Below are 17500 nucleotides of genomic sequence, written 5' to 3' on the forward strand. Positions count from 1 at the left end.
AAGAGATGTTTGTAAAACACATATGCCCCCCCACCCCCCGGTGCAAAATTGAAAAGGGTTACAGTCCCTGAAACGTTCTTCTTTCCCACTTGAACGGTGAGCGAACGGTGAACGAACGCAGAGCGAACGGTGAACGCAATTTGGTGAACGGTGAGCGAACACAGAGCATAAAGTGAATGGTGAACGAACGCTGAGCGCAAAATGATCTATTTACTCAGAATGTTTCGGATTTTTCCCTGGGATTTTACTCATTTCATAATCAACTAATAAAATAAACCGGAATCGTGAAACAGCATATTTAACAGTTCTTTATATATTCAATGTAATATATTTTTGTGCAAGTACCGAGTATACATGTATATATTTCATGAAATTATCGCAAATTGTACATTAATACACACAACAGTCATACACAAACAAAAGCAAATTTCGTATGTACATTGTATATACCATTACATGTACAGATACATCTATTGCATGGGTATAATATATATACAATGCATGTGAAAAGGAAAACACTATAGTCTACATGTGTAGTGACATCCAGAATTTACAGGTGTTCATGTATGGCTTCAAACTTTCCAAACTCAATCCTTTGGGATACCTGTAATTAACAAACACCCCTGAAAGGAGTCAAGATAGATGCAGTAAACAAACAATACCCTGTCTGTGTCAACACATCAACACTCCTAACAGTACTAAATATTCCTACTTACATTATGTGTCATTCATTTGTCGCAGCTACATCAACCCAAGGAAATAATCCTAGAATTTATGCACATGAAAATACAAAACTTACTATTCTTATTATTGATGTGACCAATGATTGCAGTTAAATCGTGCAATATTTGTATATTTTTGATTTAGGTAAAAATGTTTATTGTACTGAACTACCCGTAGAATGTTTAAAGGCTAATGCAGAAACGTACCAGATAAACAATTACATCTTTGCATTAAGGACAAATGTTACAAGTTTCAAATTTGGCAAGAGTAGTAAATATCAGTTTATTGACAATGTCTTTCATAAATACAGGTGTAAAAATAGCTATATCAGTTTGACATTCTGACACGTACATACGGTACAGTGTACATTATGTAGCATCGTTTGTTTGTTTTTATTTTTCAAAGTGGGGGTGGGGGGGTGGGGTGATTTGTTTAAAACTCTTGTCAAGCAATGCAAAATGATTATAATAATTTGTGCTTTTGCCCTAACTTGTAAATGCTAAATCGTGAACACAGGGGAAGAGGTTTTCATTACCTGAAACTGCCTTATTTTTTGTACCGGGGTTAAATTCATAACGACAAGCTCTTATATTTGACTCTCATCTAGAATTGTTTTTAACAAAAGCTCAAATGAACCTTTCGGCATTCACAGTGGATAATCCTTACATTTTGTACTTCAAAATGAAATTCCTGATATAGAAAGAAAGTCTCCTTCCACTCTTACGCACATGTTCAATTTTCATTTTCGTCTTGCTATCAAGATTGGTCCTTTCACTTTGGTGTTCCGAATGGCAATGAAAAGACTGAACGATGAACGAACGGTGAGCGCACGCTGAACGCTTTGTGAACGATGAACGAACGGTGAGCGCACGCTGAACGAACGAAAAATGGTAAAGTAGAATGTTTCAGGGACTGTACACACAATCATTTAATTGATAGTAGTATCATCAATTCAAAATATTGAGCAGACAATATCTTCCTATGTCAAGAGTGGATCGACCATGTGACCTAAAAATCAATTAGGGTCATCTACTCCTTATGCTGTACCAATGTACCAAGTTTGGTGTAAATCACATGACCTTTGACCATGTGACCTCAAAATCAATAGAGGTCATCTTCTCCTGAAGATGTACCAGTGTACTAAGTTTGATGTCTGTCAAGCAAAGGGTTCTCAAGATATTGAGCGGACAGTATGTTCCTATTTCCAGAGTAGATTGACCCTTGACCTTTTGACCTGAAAAACAATAGGGGTCCTCTTCTACTCATAATGAATCCACATATGAAATATCATTACGATCAAGTGAATGGTTCTCAAGATATTGAGCGGACAACATGTGTTCTACCGACTGACCAACAGGTGCAAAGTAATATGCCCCTCTTCCAACATGTTACATTGAATAGTTGACATGGAACAAAGTTTTTCTCCAGGAGAACTCGTATCCATATTTTTATGTTGAAATTGACAAAGTTTTCCCTCCTGCCTTGGATTTCTCAAAAAAAATCTCAATTTTAACAAAGAAAGTTGAAGTTTGTCCAAATTTCAACCGAAGTTTCTTTTGAGAAATTTAGGTCAGAACTTGTAACCAGATTTCTATCTGATAAAATTTCTTTTCCAGGTAAACCTGTACACAAAATTTGGGGTATAAGTTCTCCTTGAGGTCTCCAGAAATCAACAACAGAACATAATTACCACATTTTTAAAAACAAAATGTTACACAACAGGAGAATTAACCAACATGTAGATATTGAAATCATACGATAAGAAAACAAAATATCTATCATTAAACATTGATCAATTATTGCATAAAGTCATATTTCTGGCTTGGACTTCTCGGAAAAAAATCTCAAAAATAAGTTTGAGTTTTCTTTTATTTGAGCAGTCAAAATTTGAGCAAAATCTCAGACTTTAAATCCAAGTTTTGACTCAAGTTTCTTCCAAGAAATCCAGGCCTCAAATGTAGTAAATGCAGCATTTGTTTACAATGTGTTTTGAGTTACAATGAAATGAATAAAGTATGCTAGATATATCTAAGAATTGTTTGCTTTTTACCTGGTCAGGTTGCTGCTGCCTGTTCTGTAATCAAACTGTAAAATGATTGAAGGTAAAAATTAGTACTTTTTGAACAATAGAACCACTCACCCAGTGACAAAAATCAAGGGCTTTACTGATACCCCCCAGGATCAAAGGAAAAAAGGGGTTAATACTTTGGCAGGTGTGATAATTGGATTCAATTAAATTATTTAGAGGCTCTGAGTAAAGTGTCAAACAGAGAAAACTATCTTTGATGTTTGTATGGATATCTAGACAAATTTAAGTATAGTAAGACAATGCTTATAATGGAATTTGCCCCTGTAAGCAAGTTAAGAAAAATATTCAAGTTGCTATTATAAAAAAAAATATAAACTGAAATTTAGTGAATGAATTATTTACAGTTCATGGTCTAGAATGTTTTTGTCATTTACAGAATTATTTTTAAAACAGAACTTGAATTCATACACTTCATCTTTCTGTTCAATAAATATCACAAATCATAAATATATATATAGATAGTACTTTCGTGTATGTAGTCATGTGTTATGTAACACCTACGTTGCTATGAGAGATAAACACGACTGAAGAAGACCGGTAACATGGTCGAAATATTTCTACAAAGTGTTTAGAGGTTTTTTTTATATAAATATATATAGATATACAGAATTGAATCAGTGTGGCCATCACTATTCATAGGGCATCATCTACTTTTTTAGCAATGATGTTCTGACTTATATAAAATGATAAATTTAGACATAAATTTGATTACTAATCCTAGGAAAATAACAATGACTTGGCTAGAAATATGTTCATGCATTACTGCTATTTTATCAAAAAAATACATGTATATATCTCTCTCTCAAATAAGAAAAAATGGGGAGGGGAGGGAAAGGGGCTGCATGTCCTTAGTGCACTAAGAAGATATATTAACAAAGGATTGTGCTGCATGGTGAAATCACACAATTGTGTTAATCAGCAACCTGGTAAATGAAACAAGAGGTCCAAAAGGCCTTAAAGGGACCAATTTTTCTCCAAATTTAATTTTTCACTTTCAATGATCAAAATCTAGTCCAATATCAGGGCTCGAAATTAGCGAGAAATACTCGCAAAATGCGAGTACATTTGAAAAATAACGAGTAAAAATAGTGGACACTCGAAAATCTTAGCGAGTGGTGATTTACAAACTATGATCGTATCCGTTTTATACGGTGATGCGCTATTCGCTTTTCTTGAACTTGCACTCTGAATCATACAAACGCTTACATTAACAACCGATTTCAACAACCGTTTCTATCCGGGTTTTTCTTTTATGATTTTTTATGAAACTTGGCGTCAAACAAGTGATGACACGAGTGCATTGCTCACTGAGTAGACGATTATCTAAAAAGTTCATGGGGCTCGTGATCGTGCTGCTTATAAAACCATGAGTCCGGGATTCACTTGAAAAAATCACTAGTGACAACCTTGATGTGGCATGAAATTGGAAGACTGGATCTAGACCTGCGGTAAACAAGTTGTGGATTAGAGGTGCGATAATCAAGAGACCTAAACATTGCACCATATGACTTACATTGTACGTAACTTAGTGTCTTGTCCAAACGATGCCTGTTGACCCACTAGGCTCAGTAATGATGGGGAAAATCATTGATTTACAAAAATATATAAAAAAGAGCACTGCTTCATTATTTTTATTTTAGCTTGTAGTTTTTCATTTTAGCCTGTGGATTTTTTACCCACAGGCTAAAATTAGCCTGTGGTAGAAAAAGTTAATTTCGACCCCTGAATATGTTTAAAAGGTTTTACAAAAGCATTGGTATATCATGACAGAAGCTCATTATAGAGAGCTAACTATTTCTTTTTAAAACTAAGATTGAGGTGTTATGGTTCAAAATAAATGGATATTGATCCAAGTTTTATATCCTATAAATAACATTTCAAGTGTACTTTAAAGGTAAAGTGCATCATTTAAAAGTTAAATTTATGACTGTACAAAATTAAGATATTGCAAATTACAAAATTAACATTTCACTGGTAAAAAGTCCCAAGACTTTGTTTACATAGCACAGAGTTAAGATCAAAACACCCTTCTTATTCCTGCATTCAGAAGATCCAAATTTTGGTTGCCAACATCAAATTAGTTATATTTTTAATTTTTCAAATCAAAAATGATTTTTTAAAAATTAGAGACATGAAGCAGGCCCTTTGACTGTCACCCTGAGTACCATAGCCCATACATAGATCTAACAGGGAGTCTCATATCTGAATTTAACAGGTTGGGAACACTTCCCCTATAGTATGTATGTTTATTCAGAAAAACAATCATGTTATATCTGTTTATACATACGATTCACAAAATACAAATATGTGGCAACAGTGACAACACTACCTATAGCAAGATCTTCTGGCTAAAACGTGAGAAAGTAAACATTACCATAAACAGGTGTTTTGGTGTCTTTATTGAATATAATGACAAATTCCTTGCAATGCTGAATAAGTGCGACACACTCAGCATGAAGCAAATTGTCTCTATGAAATTTACAACACAGTCAAGAAATTTCATACCAATGTTGCTGTATAAGAGGTAAGAAGTCTGAAATTCAATGCACATCGTGAGTGTTTTTGTTTGTTTTGTTTGCAGAAGTATCTGACATTTTAGCACATGTTTCGTCTTTTCACATAAAACACAAAGAGATGTACTCCACGGGTGTTGTTCTAGGTTGTACAAGATACATTCACAATCGCTAGAGAGGGATAATCGCGTTTTTGCAAGAATATCTCGATAGAGAGGAAGTGTTCCCAACCTGTTTAAGCCTCATTCTGGGGTCTTTTGTGCACATCCTTATGATCTTCCTAAATATCAGTACAATTCCCATTCAATTACATAATACAATAGAAGGGTATTTTTCATTGGGTAGAAGGGGACCCAGGGATCCCTGGGTAGGTATGTACTTGGGTTTATTCGTTTGGTCGGGCCGGGTGGAGATATTTCAAATTCAGGTGCCTGTGCGGCTGTGGATCCAAGCAAACTGATTCGTAACCGGTTAAACGACTGAATGTAAATATGAAATGATGAGATTTGTTACATAGAAAGTTCTAAATTACAAAAAATAGGGACAGTTGCAGAATTAATGGCAAAAAGTCAAACCCCGAAGCCACTTTAGAATATCTAGATATATTTACGATTTACCTTTCCCGCGTTTTCAAACAGGATCTCCATAACGCCAAATAAACACCGAACACAACACGTGCTTCCCTTTAATTCCGATATATTCTTACATTACGTTCTTATGTTGTCTTTGTGGAGTTTATAAATGATACCATCTAAATATTTCATAAGCCCTAGTTGAATCGAATTTTTTTTACTCACAAGCTCTTATGGGCAGGACTTTCCCCGTTCCACTGTATTTTGACTGTTCCCTCTGCCGGTAAGTAAGTGTAGTCTAACCCCAAAATTACATTATATTGTAAAAGGCGTATTTGTCTCTGTCTTTTAACTTATATTATTCAATTTATGGTGCATAATTTTCAGATAAAAATTGTTTATCCGATTGTAAACAAATATTTTCCCGATTTTTCCCTTTCCTTTTTTTTTTTTTTTTTTTGTGTGTGTGTTTTAAATTTCGTTCCGATTTCCGTTCTGCGTTTTAGCAACACCCCGTAATGCGTGAATTATTTCGTAAACCGCGTACTATCTTTTTCATGGAGTGTAAAACTTTTTACCGGGACATCTGTATGGAGCGCCAAATTAACATAAGCTTAATGCGCGCATTAATTCAATTATTGCTCTCTTCAATTCAATTCAATTGATGAGAGCATCAATTTCGTAGAAATATTGCTCGCAATTATTAATTTAGAGCTCGGTATAAATAATTTGATCTCTTTAATTCAATTGAAGGTATCTTTAATTCAAATAATCTAACCGCACTAACCGTTCCCCAGAAAGTCCTTTCGGAACTCGAACCATTTCAGGTCAATATTGTAAACTTCTTTCTTTACTTGTATATGTATATGTACAGTATTTGTACATATTTTGTCCCTTGAGGGCCCTTGATTGGAAAATAAAATATGTCATATACCATGTCGTAAAAACTTGAAAATCTCTCTCTCTCTCTCTCTGTATTTACCAGAGCTATTCTGCGGTAAGATGTCGGTTCTTTCTGCCCCGACAGCGAAATTATTCGAAACACATCGGAAGACTTCTTAAAAATGAGCAGGAAGGAGGGAGTATTCATTTAAAATTAATGCGCGCAATAATTCTTTTGAAGAGAGCAACAATTCAATTAAAGAGATCATTAATTCAATTGTGGATATGTTGAATTGAAGATATCTTTAATTATATAGTTGCTCTCTCTAAAAGAATTACTGCTCTCTTCAAATGAATTAAAGATATCATTAATTCAATTGAAGAGAGCAATAATTGAATTAATGCAGCATTAAATCAATTATTGCTCTCATTCAATGAATTAATGCGCGCATCAATTCAATCATTGCTCTCATCAATTGATTTAATGCGCGCATTATATCAATTATAGCTCTCTTCAATTGAATCGTAGCGCGCATTAATTCAATTGTTGATATCATATCATTAATTCATTTGAAGAGATCATTAATTCAAGTAAAGCGCGCATCAATTCAGCTGAAGAATTAATGCAATCAATGCGCACAATAATTCAGAATTGAAAATTTCGTTAATTATTTGAAGAGATCTTTAATTAAATTGTTGCGTGCATCAAATGAATTGATGGTATCTTCAAATAATTGAAGATATCTTCAATTATTTGAGTTTATGTTTATTTGGCGCTCCATACATCTGAGATTTCCACTACTCACCAGGAATTAAAACAAGATTTCCACATCCCATCTACTACTCACCAGGAATTAAAACAAGTATTCATCTCTGACGAAACAATAAAACCAATTTTATTATATAACTGCTGTAAGAACTTTTGTAACATGAATAATGATCTGGCTCATGACAAATGAAAATGCACAAATACTCAAACAAATCAGTATAATGATTATAAAAACAGGGATATAGAATACCAAGGGTTGTATAACTATACTTGTATGTATAATTTACTCCTTGTCGCTTTCAAATAAACACATCTATAAACAAGCTAGCTGTCTCGAATACTTAGGGTACAAGACTGTCAGTCTGATAGACTTGGCTTAGGCACCATCCCTTGGTACCCTCTGTGTTTGTGACAACATTTTATAATATTGTTTTACTTTACTTCCCATATAGCACACTTAGCCGAGTTGCAACGAAGTTGAACTCGGCTATTGGTTTGGTGATGCGGGTGGGCGGGTTGGCGGGCGGGCGGGCGGTTGGGCGTCAACAATTGGTTTCCGGATGATAACTCGAAAAGTTTACAATCTAATCAAATGAAACTTTGATATATTTAATCAGTATTATGATGAGCCAATTCAATACCTATGTCAATGTATAAACCCTTAACATGTGGATATATTGTATCATGTAGTTATAATGTTTAATTGTTAAAATTGTATATGCCCACCGAGGTCCCTTGATTGTTGAATAAATAAATAAATAAATAAATATATAATTCTGAATTATGGGGTGGAAACATAGGTTCATGGAATAAATTAAAATCATCACCATTTGATCAAGACAAACCTTTTAAATCACTTCACGGTGAGAAGCTCCATCAAAAATATTCTAAATGTATATTCTTTGTGTACATAAGAAAAGTACAACTTTTGCTGTGCTGGGGAGATTCCCTCTACATTATGACATTTTGAAATCAATCATTTGTTATTGGTACAGACTTGAAAACCTAAATGAATTTAAACTACTTAAGAATGCTTAATTATCTCTGTGTAGTAAATCTTTGCATTTCAACAACAAACTGTCATATGGTACTCACTAGTAGAAAAAGTTTTAGAATATGTTAAAATTGGATATCCATTAGAGATTATAGTCAGTATAAATTTAAGAAAATTGTAAAGAAATTACTCTGTGATAAATACACTGAAACCTGGTAAAATAATCGAAATAAATTATCATAACAAAATTAAAAATTTTAAAAGATATTAAAAGATCTATTTGTAAGGTGATGAGATTCATTTTTGTTGATGAGAGAAAATCTTTTAGAGGTGCTATAGAAGGGGGGGGGTGTAAATTTTTTACTAAACTTAATGCATGATGAACAAAAATTCATTTATATATTATGTTCTGAAGAGTCATATATTCTAAATATAACTGGAAAATTTATTTTGAACAATATGCATGTAACTATGTGTTATGTAATAACTTCTTTCTTTACTTATGTATGCATATGTACAGTATTTGTATACATTTTCATGCTGCCCCGTGTTCTGTATTCTATGATGTAGCCATAGCAAACTCCCCGTCGAGGCCTCATTACGTCACCTACGAATAGACCTCTCCTATGTGACGCACCACAATATACAGATTTGTATATTGTGAGTCCGCGATTATCACGCAGACAAATTACACTAAAGAAGTAGTTCGCAGTTAAAAGTTTGAAGATATTAATATTAAGAGCATTAATATAAAAGTATGGATTTTATTTTAAACATAAAATGATCAAAAGATCATTAAAAAGTAGGGAGACTCTGTTCAAATTATTGTGTAAAGTAATGAACTTGATGTTTACGTTCTTGTTTTGAAAGTTGTTTACGTTTGACGTTATGTTTTTTCGTCATTCTACAGTGACGTCACAGTATACACGGGTTAAGAAATTGCTATCCCATAATGCCTAAGTGGAAGAGTTTGGTTTGTGAGCAAACGAACTCTGGTGGAAGTTTGGTAGCCATAGCTGCAATGTCACAATAAACTGCAACGTCACAATAACTATTATGACGTCAGTATAAGTTGACGCAAGGCAACGGGTGCTGACATGATTGTTGTGACTACGTCTTGAACAATAATCTGCTTGAAGCACGGACGAAACTTCGTATTCATAACCAGGTGAGTAACCGAACAGACTGGTCGCGGTAGCTCAGTGGTAGAGCGTTTGCTTCGTAACCAAGAGGTCGAGAGGTCAATATAGATTACTTGATTGCTCCTTCGACATTTAGAATTGAAAATCACGGGTGCTTTCGGATATGATCTTTAAAAAAAACCCACCCCAAAACGTCCCGTGTCGCGATCTAGGCGTTGGCACGTTAAAGAACCCTCACTGCTACAGCCGTAAGCGCTAAACATAGGTACAAATTTGTCGTACTTCTTGTCTCGACGGCAGTGGTTAATCCCATATTTCTAACATTAAACGACCCATTGAAATAAGCAAGATCCCTACATATTATCTTCAATAAAATGAGCCCAAAATGAAGCCTTTTTACAAGGAAATGACCCATCGTTAAAACAGCCAATCCTAATCCCTGCGACGGGACATAAAACATACACACAATATGGTTGCTAGGTATTAAAGTTAGTCATTTGTAGATCTCGGAATTGATTTCAATGGAGGAAACTGTAAGACAGTCAGAAACGTATGATGATGACGTCAATACTAAGATGAGTACTGACGCTAACACAGATGGACTCGGCGATCTCTTACAATGGGCTTACCAATACATGGAGGACAACTTTGTGTTTACTGCCGTCCCTGGGAGGGTCCAAACTCAAGACTTTTCAGATAATGTGGCCAAAACCAACATGTATGCTTCTGAAGACGGCACAATTTTAACATTTCAGAGGTCTCAGGTTAGTGAGTAGTAATTCTAAAATAATTATATGATAATGTTCATTATGAGAAACAAATGTAAAAATATCATCATTGTAGTGTTCAACTGATTTAAAGAACACAGACATGACGAAAGAGAGTGATATAACTTCTGCTCAAACCCCAAAGAGGTATGGATACGTTTTCAATTTAAAAAAAACAATGAATTTGATTTGCTTGAATATTTCTGAGTCAAATAAACAACCTTATTTTTTTTAAAAGGGATAATTCAGGGAGACGTGGGTTGGAGACGACCGAGGTAAGAAATCAGCGATAATATGTTGAGTATATAGATAAAATTATATGCAAATGCGGTGTAAGATGACATTTATTTGTGCATCAGAACATTCTTACTTTTAGAATTATACAATGATTGCCATATAATACTAGTTCATTAATATACGAGTTCCTTCGGAATTAATGTTTCAAAGAGTATACTAGATTTACTGTTGCTTTATAAAAAGAGAAGGCGTATTACTACTTGCAAAAGCATCATATAGATTTGAAAAAACCAAGGAAACAGTTCCGCACATTGACCGTTGTTTGGTTGATTACTTTCAGAAGCTAGTGCACATTACTGCAGAAACCGGTGCAATCCTTGGAGAGATCCAATCTTACCTTCTCTCACAAGATATTACCGAAAACAAATGCCCAACAAGGACAACAGCAATTGAATGCAATGCTTCTGAAGACGACACAGCACTAATATCCCAGAAGTCTCAGGTAAAGGCAGCAGTAATTTTAATATGGTGGAATTCTGAACTCTTTTGGAGAAGTAAGTTTGTTTCCTCTAAATTTATGTTTCAAATACTTGTACTGTTCTTTCCAGATTATGGACATTAAAGAATCCCAGACTCGGGAAGGAGGGTCTGGGAGTGGCTGGGATGACCAAGATAACAATAAAAAACATACTTGTTTAGAGTCACTCTTCCGGTGCCTGTGTGACTGTGGATTCCCCCGTCCAACTGTGAGTACAATACAAATGTTGCATTCGGTGTTATACCACACTCAAAACAGCAGTTGTGAACACTCAACATTCATCCAAATATGATGTGAATTTTAACAACTGTTGTATTTTAATTCTTTCAGAAGAAAGAAAAACCTTTCACAGGAAACCGAAAAAGGGGACTTTTTCAGAGACTTGGACAGCTATTCAAGAGGAATTAATTTGTTCGGCAGAATCGTATAGCCTAGGACATATCTGAAATTAACACCCAAATCTATGAAATCATGTTATCAAATGTATTCAGTTATAAATTTAACTCAAACTTTTGTAAATCTTGGTGTTGTTTATTTATTCAATCGTTATGAAAATATTGACTTTTAAATTCGATATATTTATTAGCCATCGAAGACATTTTGATTTGAGGCGTCCTCATGAGCAGTGAAATTTCTCATATTACCGGTACCCACTAACGTGCACGTGCATACCAGCTTTTGATTCCTTGTTTTACTTTTATCTTTCGCTTCGGATTTCTGATCCCCTTCGCATATTAGTACCCTGTTCCAATCGGTCGATGTTTGTCTAGTGTGATATCCATTTAGTGACTTCACTATTAATCAGATGTTTGTCTACTGTCTAGTGTGATATCCATTTAGTGACTTCACTATTAATCAGATGTTTGTCTAGTGTGATATCCATTTAGTGACTTCACTATTAATCAGATGTCTGTCTACTGTCTAGTGTGATATCCATTTAGTGACTTCACTATTAATCAGATGTCTGTCTACTGTCTAGTGTGATATCCATTTAGTGACTTCACTATTAATCAATGCTCATTTATCATCGACTAGCCATGGAATTTCCCTATCCCATTCGCGTTGTTACGGCCATTTCGTTAATTAGTGCTCTCTCTGGAGTTGTGATGTGATGTCATCATTTTTGGGGCACAATATTTTTTATGTGTAGAGCCCGTGATTCTATTATGGCAGGACGCGGCAAGTGCCATACCTGCATTACAAGTTTTCCAGTCAAATGTTACTAGTTAACTTACCAGTCAGCTTTGTACTGATAATTATGTTCACTGGAGGAAACTTCTGAATTGTATATCGTCGTTAAACGCATTTACAAGTTGTTTCCTACTTCATTCCCTATTTGGCCAGTACAAAATATTTACAATTCAGAAGATGAAGGAAGGAGATGAAGATGTGACAAGGAGGGGTCAACCCAGAAGAAGTGAAAGAGAGAAAAAGATGACTGAAAAAGGTGGTGAATTCACTTTGGAAAATAAACTTAAAAACAGAGAAAGATGTTTCAAGATATTGTCAACATTAAGTGATAAATTACAAAAACTGTTAAGATCGTCAGATGATAAAGACACTGTTAGATCTGCATATAGTGAATGGTTAGACAGATATGAGGAGTTTCTAGTATCTCATGATGAAGTGAAAGCATGGGTTTCTCCAAGTGAACAGACTTTGGACGCAGATAAATTCAGGAGGAGAGATGAACAACTTATGAAAGTAAAAGAGTCGGTTGAAGAGTGGTTTGCAAGACATGCAAAAAGTGTTCTATTCGACAACAGATCTGTGGTTTCAAGGTCAAGTGCAGGATCTAAGAGAAGCAATTATTCAGTAGCCAAGCTTGAGGAAAGTCAAAATAAAGCAGAGTTGTTAGCGAGAGCAGCAGCACTTCAGGAGAAAAAACTGATAAAGGAGGCTAAGTTACAACTGAGAATTAAAGAAGAAGAATTAGATATACAGACAGCATTAAAGATCAGTGATGCACGAACTAAAATTATTGAAGAACTTGAAAGAAGTGAACTCAAGGAAAAACAACTAACAGAAGCTCTGAGTGATATTCGTTCAGAATTGGATCATCGTACACCTATGTTTGCATCTGTAGCAAAGACAACTGCACAGCAACATCCTCATTTGCATGTACCTGTGTCTACGATACAATCGAACTTGAATCCACATGCGCCTTTGTTTACATCGGTGTCAAGGACAGTCACTCAACAGAATTGGAGTACACCTCTTTTGACTCAAACTACTTCAATGCATGTGCCTGTTAGTGTATCTACATGTATGCCACATAGTATTGCACACATACCTACATGTATGTCGAAGCAACATAGTACACCATATGTGCCTGCAGTATCAACATTCAGCGAATTATATAATTCCGGACGTGCACATAACCAAAATCATGACCAAGAAGGGCTACTTATAGTAGCACGTGAACTAAATAAACCGAAGTCTGAAATACAGAAGTTCGAAGGAAACCCAATGGATTATCAGAGATTCATGAGACAATTTAACACCAAGGTGTGTGTCAATACCAATTCGTATGAGGAACGTTTGAACTTTCTCCTGCAATTTACATGTGGCGAGGCGAACAGAATAGTGACTGGATATTCACATTTAAATGCTGAAGGAGGATACAAGGCTGCTTTGGATGAATTCAAAGATCGATATGGTGATCCGGACGTTGTTGCGCAAGCCTATGTGAAAAAAGCATTGAATTGGTCATCAATAAAACAAGACAATGCTAGAGGACTTGATGACTATTCAATATTTCTTACTGAGTGTCAGCATGCTATTAATAATGTAGCCAGTGCTAGAGCCCTAGAATACCCAGAGAACATGAAACTACTTATTAGGAAGCTTCCATTCTACTTACAAGAAAAGTGGCGAAATGTTGTGTACGAGCTCAAAGACAGAAATGAAGTTGTGAAGTTTGAGAACTTAGTGAAGTTTGTACGTAAGGAAGCTAAAAAGGCTAACGACCCTATCTATGGGAGAGAAGTGATGAATAGCTCAACATCTTTGAGACATGCACAGAATGAAAAACCAACCACATTCTCAAAACCAAAAAGGAACTTTGCAACCAAAACTGTAGAGTCTCATCTATCTACAATCAATAATGCATCTGAGCAACCTAGATCACCTGCATTTGTGAAACCATGTATTTACTGTCAAGGCACCTCACATGCATTGGATGTGTGTCGGAACATTATGAAGCTAACTCTAAAGGATAGATATGTGGTGTTGAAGTCAAAAGGATTGTGTTTCTCGTGTTTGAGATCTGGACATCTTAAAGGAGCTTGTCAACAAAAATCTTACTGCGTCCATTGTAAGAAGTGTCATCCATCTATACTTTATGTGAATCCTCGACAAAGCAATGAAAACCCATTAGCTGTTAGTACAACTGATCGAAACAACAACCTTCCAGTACCATCTGCGGCCGTATCTTCAACGGCGCATATGGGGGCTGGGGACTCTGTGAGGCAAACACTTCCAGTAATACCTGTGCGACTGAAATCAAGAAACAGCGACAAATTCGTTACTACGTATGCTTTCTTGGATTCTGGGAGTACAGCGACATTTTGTACAGAGGAAATTGCAAGAGTACTTCACTTAGAGGGCAAAAAGACTGTGCTTAACTTAACAACTATGGGACAGCAGAGGACAGAAAACTGTTGCATTCTTTCTAACCTTGAAATGAGTGATTTGAATGGTGATAACACAATTGAATTGCCGCCTACATACACTCAACCAAATTTACCCATATCTAAGAAAGACATTGTTACATCCAAGGAACTACAAAGATGGCCACATTTGTGTGACATTCGTATTGATACCATAGACAGTGATGTTGGTTTGTTGATTGGTGTCAATGTTCCTAAAGCAATGGAGCCTTGGGACATGATTTCTAGTGTTGACAAAGGTCCATTTGCTGTAAAGACTTTGTTAGGATGGGTAATTAATGGACCACTTGATACAAAACCCGAGAATGGTACTTACAATACGTATGCCACAGTCAACCGTATAGACGCAAGATTAGAGGAGCAAGTTCGATATCAATTCAATCATGACTTTTGTGAAAGAGCGATTGATGACGTTCCAGAACCGTCGAGGGATGACAAAAGATTTCTCGAATTTGTGACTAATTCAGTTCGCTTCGAAAATGGACATTATGTCATTGGTCTGCCATTCAAATAGGAAAATGTGATAATGCCAAACAACAGAAAACAAGCAGAACAGAGACTAAATTCTTTATCTAGGAAACTTTTCAGTGACAGTGAATTCCATGACAGTTATAAAGCCTTTATGGACAAAATTATTTACGAAGGCTATGCACAAAAGGTACCTATTGAGGACTTAAATCGAGATGATGGACATGTGTGGTATTTGCCGCATCATGGTGTACTACATCCCAAGAAGAAGAAACTTCGAGTTGTGTTTGATTGCGCAGCGAGGTTCCAAGGGACTTCACTAAATGAACAATTGTTACAAGGCCCTAACTTGACAAACACACTCATTGGGACTTTGATGAGATTTAGAGAGGAAGAGATTGCTGTTATGGGGGATATCGATAGTATGTTCTACCAAGTACGTGTTCCCCAACAAGATGCTACTTTTCTACGATTTCTCTGGTGGAAAGATGGGAATCCTTCCAGTAGTATTATTGAATACCAGATGGTTATGCATCTGTTTGGAGCCACATCATCACCCAGTTGTGCCAACTTCTGTCTTCGAAAAACAGCTCAAGATTGTACAGGACATTTTAGTGACGAGACAATAAAGACAGTCTTTCAGAATTTTTATGTTGATGATTGTCTCAAGGCAGTGAATTCTGTAAGAAATGCTGTGACATTGGTGAAAGATCTACAGGAACTGTTGAAAAGTGGAGGATTTCATATATCGAAGTGGATCAGCAACAGTCGAAAGGTCATGAGTTCCATACCAGTAGCTGATAGAGCCAAGGAGGTCAGGGATTTGGATCTTGACTGTGATACTCTACCAATAGAGCGAGCTCTGGGAGTCCAGTGGTGTGTAGATTCTGATATCTTTCAGTTTAAATTGGACTTTAACAAGAAACCACTTACAAGACGAGGAATTCTGTCAATGGTAAGCAGTGTGTTTGATCCACTGGGATTTTTAGCTCCACTACTACTCAAGGACAAAGTCATTCTACAGGAATTGTGTAAACTTCAGTTCGTGTGGGACGATAAGATGCCAGATGACCTTGTTATACAATGGAATAATTGGTACCAGGATCTTCAGAAACTGAAATACCTCAAAGTAAACAGATGTCTCAAACCCCATGGTTTTCATCCATATTTGGTACAGTTACATCATTTTTCTGATGCGAGTGAAACTGGATATGGTACAGTGTCCTACTTGTGTATGGAGAATGCCCTTGGTGAACGTCGTTGTTCCTTTATTATGGACAAATCTCGTGTTGCACCACTGAAGCAAACGACTATTCCGCGATTGGAGTTGACAGCAGCTACTGTAGCAGTCAGAACCAATAAGATGTTACTTAGAGAGTTAGACATTCATGTTGATCGTGTTATGTACTGGACTGACAGCATGGCCGTTTTACGATATATACAGAACAGTACAGCAAGGCTAACCTGTTCTGGCATCGTTGGATACGCGAGTACCTACCCCTTCTCCAGGAACGACAGAAATGGCATGACATCAAGAGAAACTTTCAAATCGGTGATATTGTGTTGGTCGTAGATTCGAATGCCATAATAGAAATTCTTGGCCTATGGGAATAGTGCATGAGACGATTCCCGACAGCAATGGTCTTGTGCGTCAGGTGAAGGTGAAAACTGCGACTAACATTTTGATTCGCCCGGTGGACAAACTTTGCATGATCTTGGAAATGGACTGAGAGACTGTTATTCCTAGAGACTTTTGTAAACATGAATTGTTTTGCCTTTTCGTGTTTTGAATTTTGCTAGGTGCTATTGTTTATCAATGTATAGTTTTTGATGAATATTTGATACGGTACAACCTAATTAATTTGTGCTGTTTTTGGATATTAAGTATAGATTTATTTTTGTAATTGTGTCACATATGTTCCACAATTAGGGGCCTGGATTGTTACGGCCATTTCGTTAATTAGTGCTCTCTCTGGAGTTGTGATGTGATGTCATCATTTTTGGGGCACAATATTTTTTATGTGTAGAGCCCGTGATTCTATTATGGCAGGACGCGGCAAGTGCCATACCTGCATTACCAGTTTTCCAGTCAAATGTTACTAGTTAACTTACCAGTCAGCTTTGTACTGATAATT

General features: G+C 36.0%; 3 protein-coding genes across 4 annotated transcripts in view; 2 read left to right on the top strand and 1 right to left on the bottom strand.

Moving 5' to 3' along the window:
- LOC125671869 (leucine-rich repeat and WD repeat-containing protein 1-like) overlaps positions 1 to 5969 on the bottom strand; it is a 50198-nt gene extending 44229 nt beyond the window's left edge. The window contains exons 1-2 of one of the 2 annotated variants that reach the window (XM_056139552.1): positions 5943 to 5969; positions 2774 to 2808 (exon numbers count right to left, since the gene is read on the bottom strand). The gene's annotated coding sequence lies outside the window, so the exon portion shown is untranslated. Of the gene's footprint in view, positions 1 to 2773; positions 2809 to 5942 lie in introns of those variants that run through there. The other variant, XM_056139558.1, reaches the window with a different exon arrangement.
- A 4541-nt stretch (positions 5970 to 10510) lies between these two features.
- On the top strand, positions 10511 to 11717 carry LOC125671967 (uncharacterized). The gene is made up of 5 exons (XM_048907997.2): positions 10511 to 10598; positions 10690 to 10726; positions 11029 to 11190; positions 11297 to 11434; positions 11557 to 11717. Exons 1-5 carry the CDS (start codon positions 10555 to 10557, stop codon positions 11632 to 11634), a joined length of 459 nt encoding a protein of 152 aa, XP_048763954.2. The 5' UTR covers positions 10511 to 10554; the 3' UTR covers positions 11635 to 11717.
- A 3706-nt stretch (positions 11718 to 15423) lies between these two features.
- Positions 15424 to 16938, top strand: LOC130048465 (uncharacterized). The gene has a single exon (XM_056145234.1). It carries the CDS (start codon positions 15424 to 15426, stop codon positions 16936 to 16938), a length of 1515 nt encoding a protein of 504 aa, XP_056001209.1.
- Positions 16939 to 17500: the final 562 nt, after the last annotated feature.

The sequence above is a fragment of the Ostrea edulis genome, chromosome 1 (genome assembly GCF_947568905.1).
Source record: "Ostrea edulis chromosome 1, xbOstEdul1.1, whole genome shotgun sequence".
In the NCBI taxonomy this organism is placed as follows: Eukaryota; Metazoa; Mollusca; class Bivalvia; order Ostreida; family Ostreidae; genus Ostrea; species Ostrea edulis.

Coding starts and splice junctions, on each gene's coding strand:
- LOC130048465 (XM_056145234.1), top strand. CDS start 15,424: ATGCCAAACAACAGAAAACAAGCAGAACAGAGACTAAATTCTTTATCT.
- LOC125671967 (XM_048907997.2), top strand. CDS start 10,555: ATGACGAAAGAGAGTGATATAACTTCTGCTCAAACCCCAAAGAG. Junction 10,599..10,689: donor TCTGCTCAAACCCCAAAGAG/GTATGGATACGT, acceptor TTTTTTTAAAAG/GGATAATTCAGGGAGACGTG. Junction 11,435..11,556: donor GTGGATTCCCCCGTCCAACT/GTGAGTACAATA, acceptor TAATTCTTTCAG/AAGAAAGAAAAACCTTTCAC.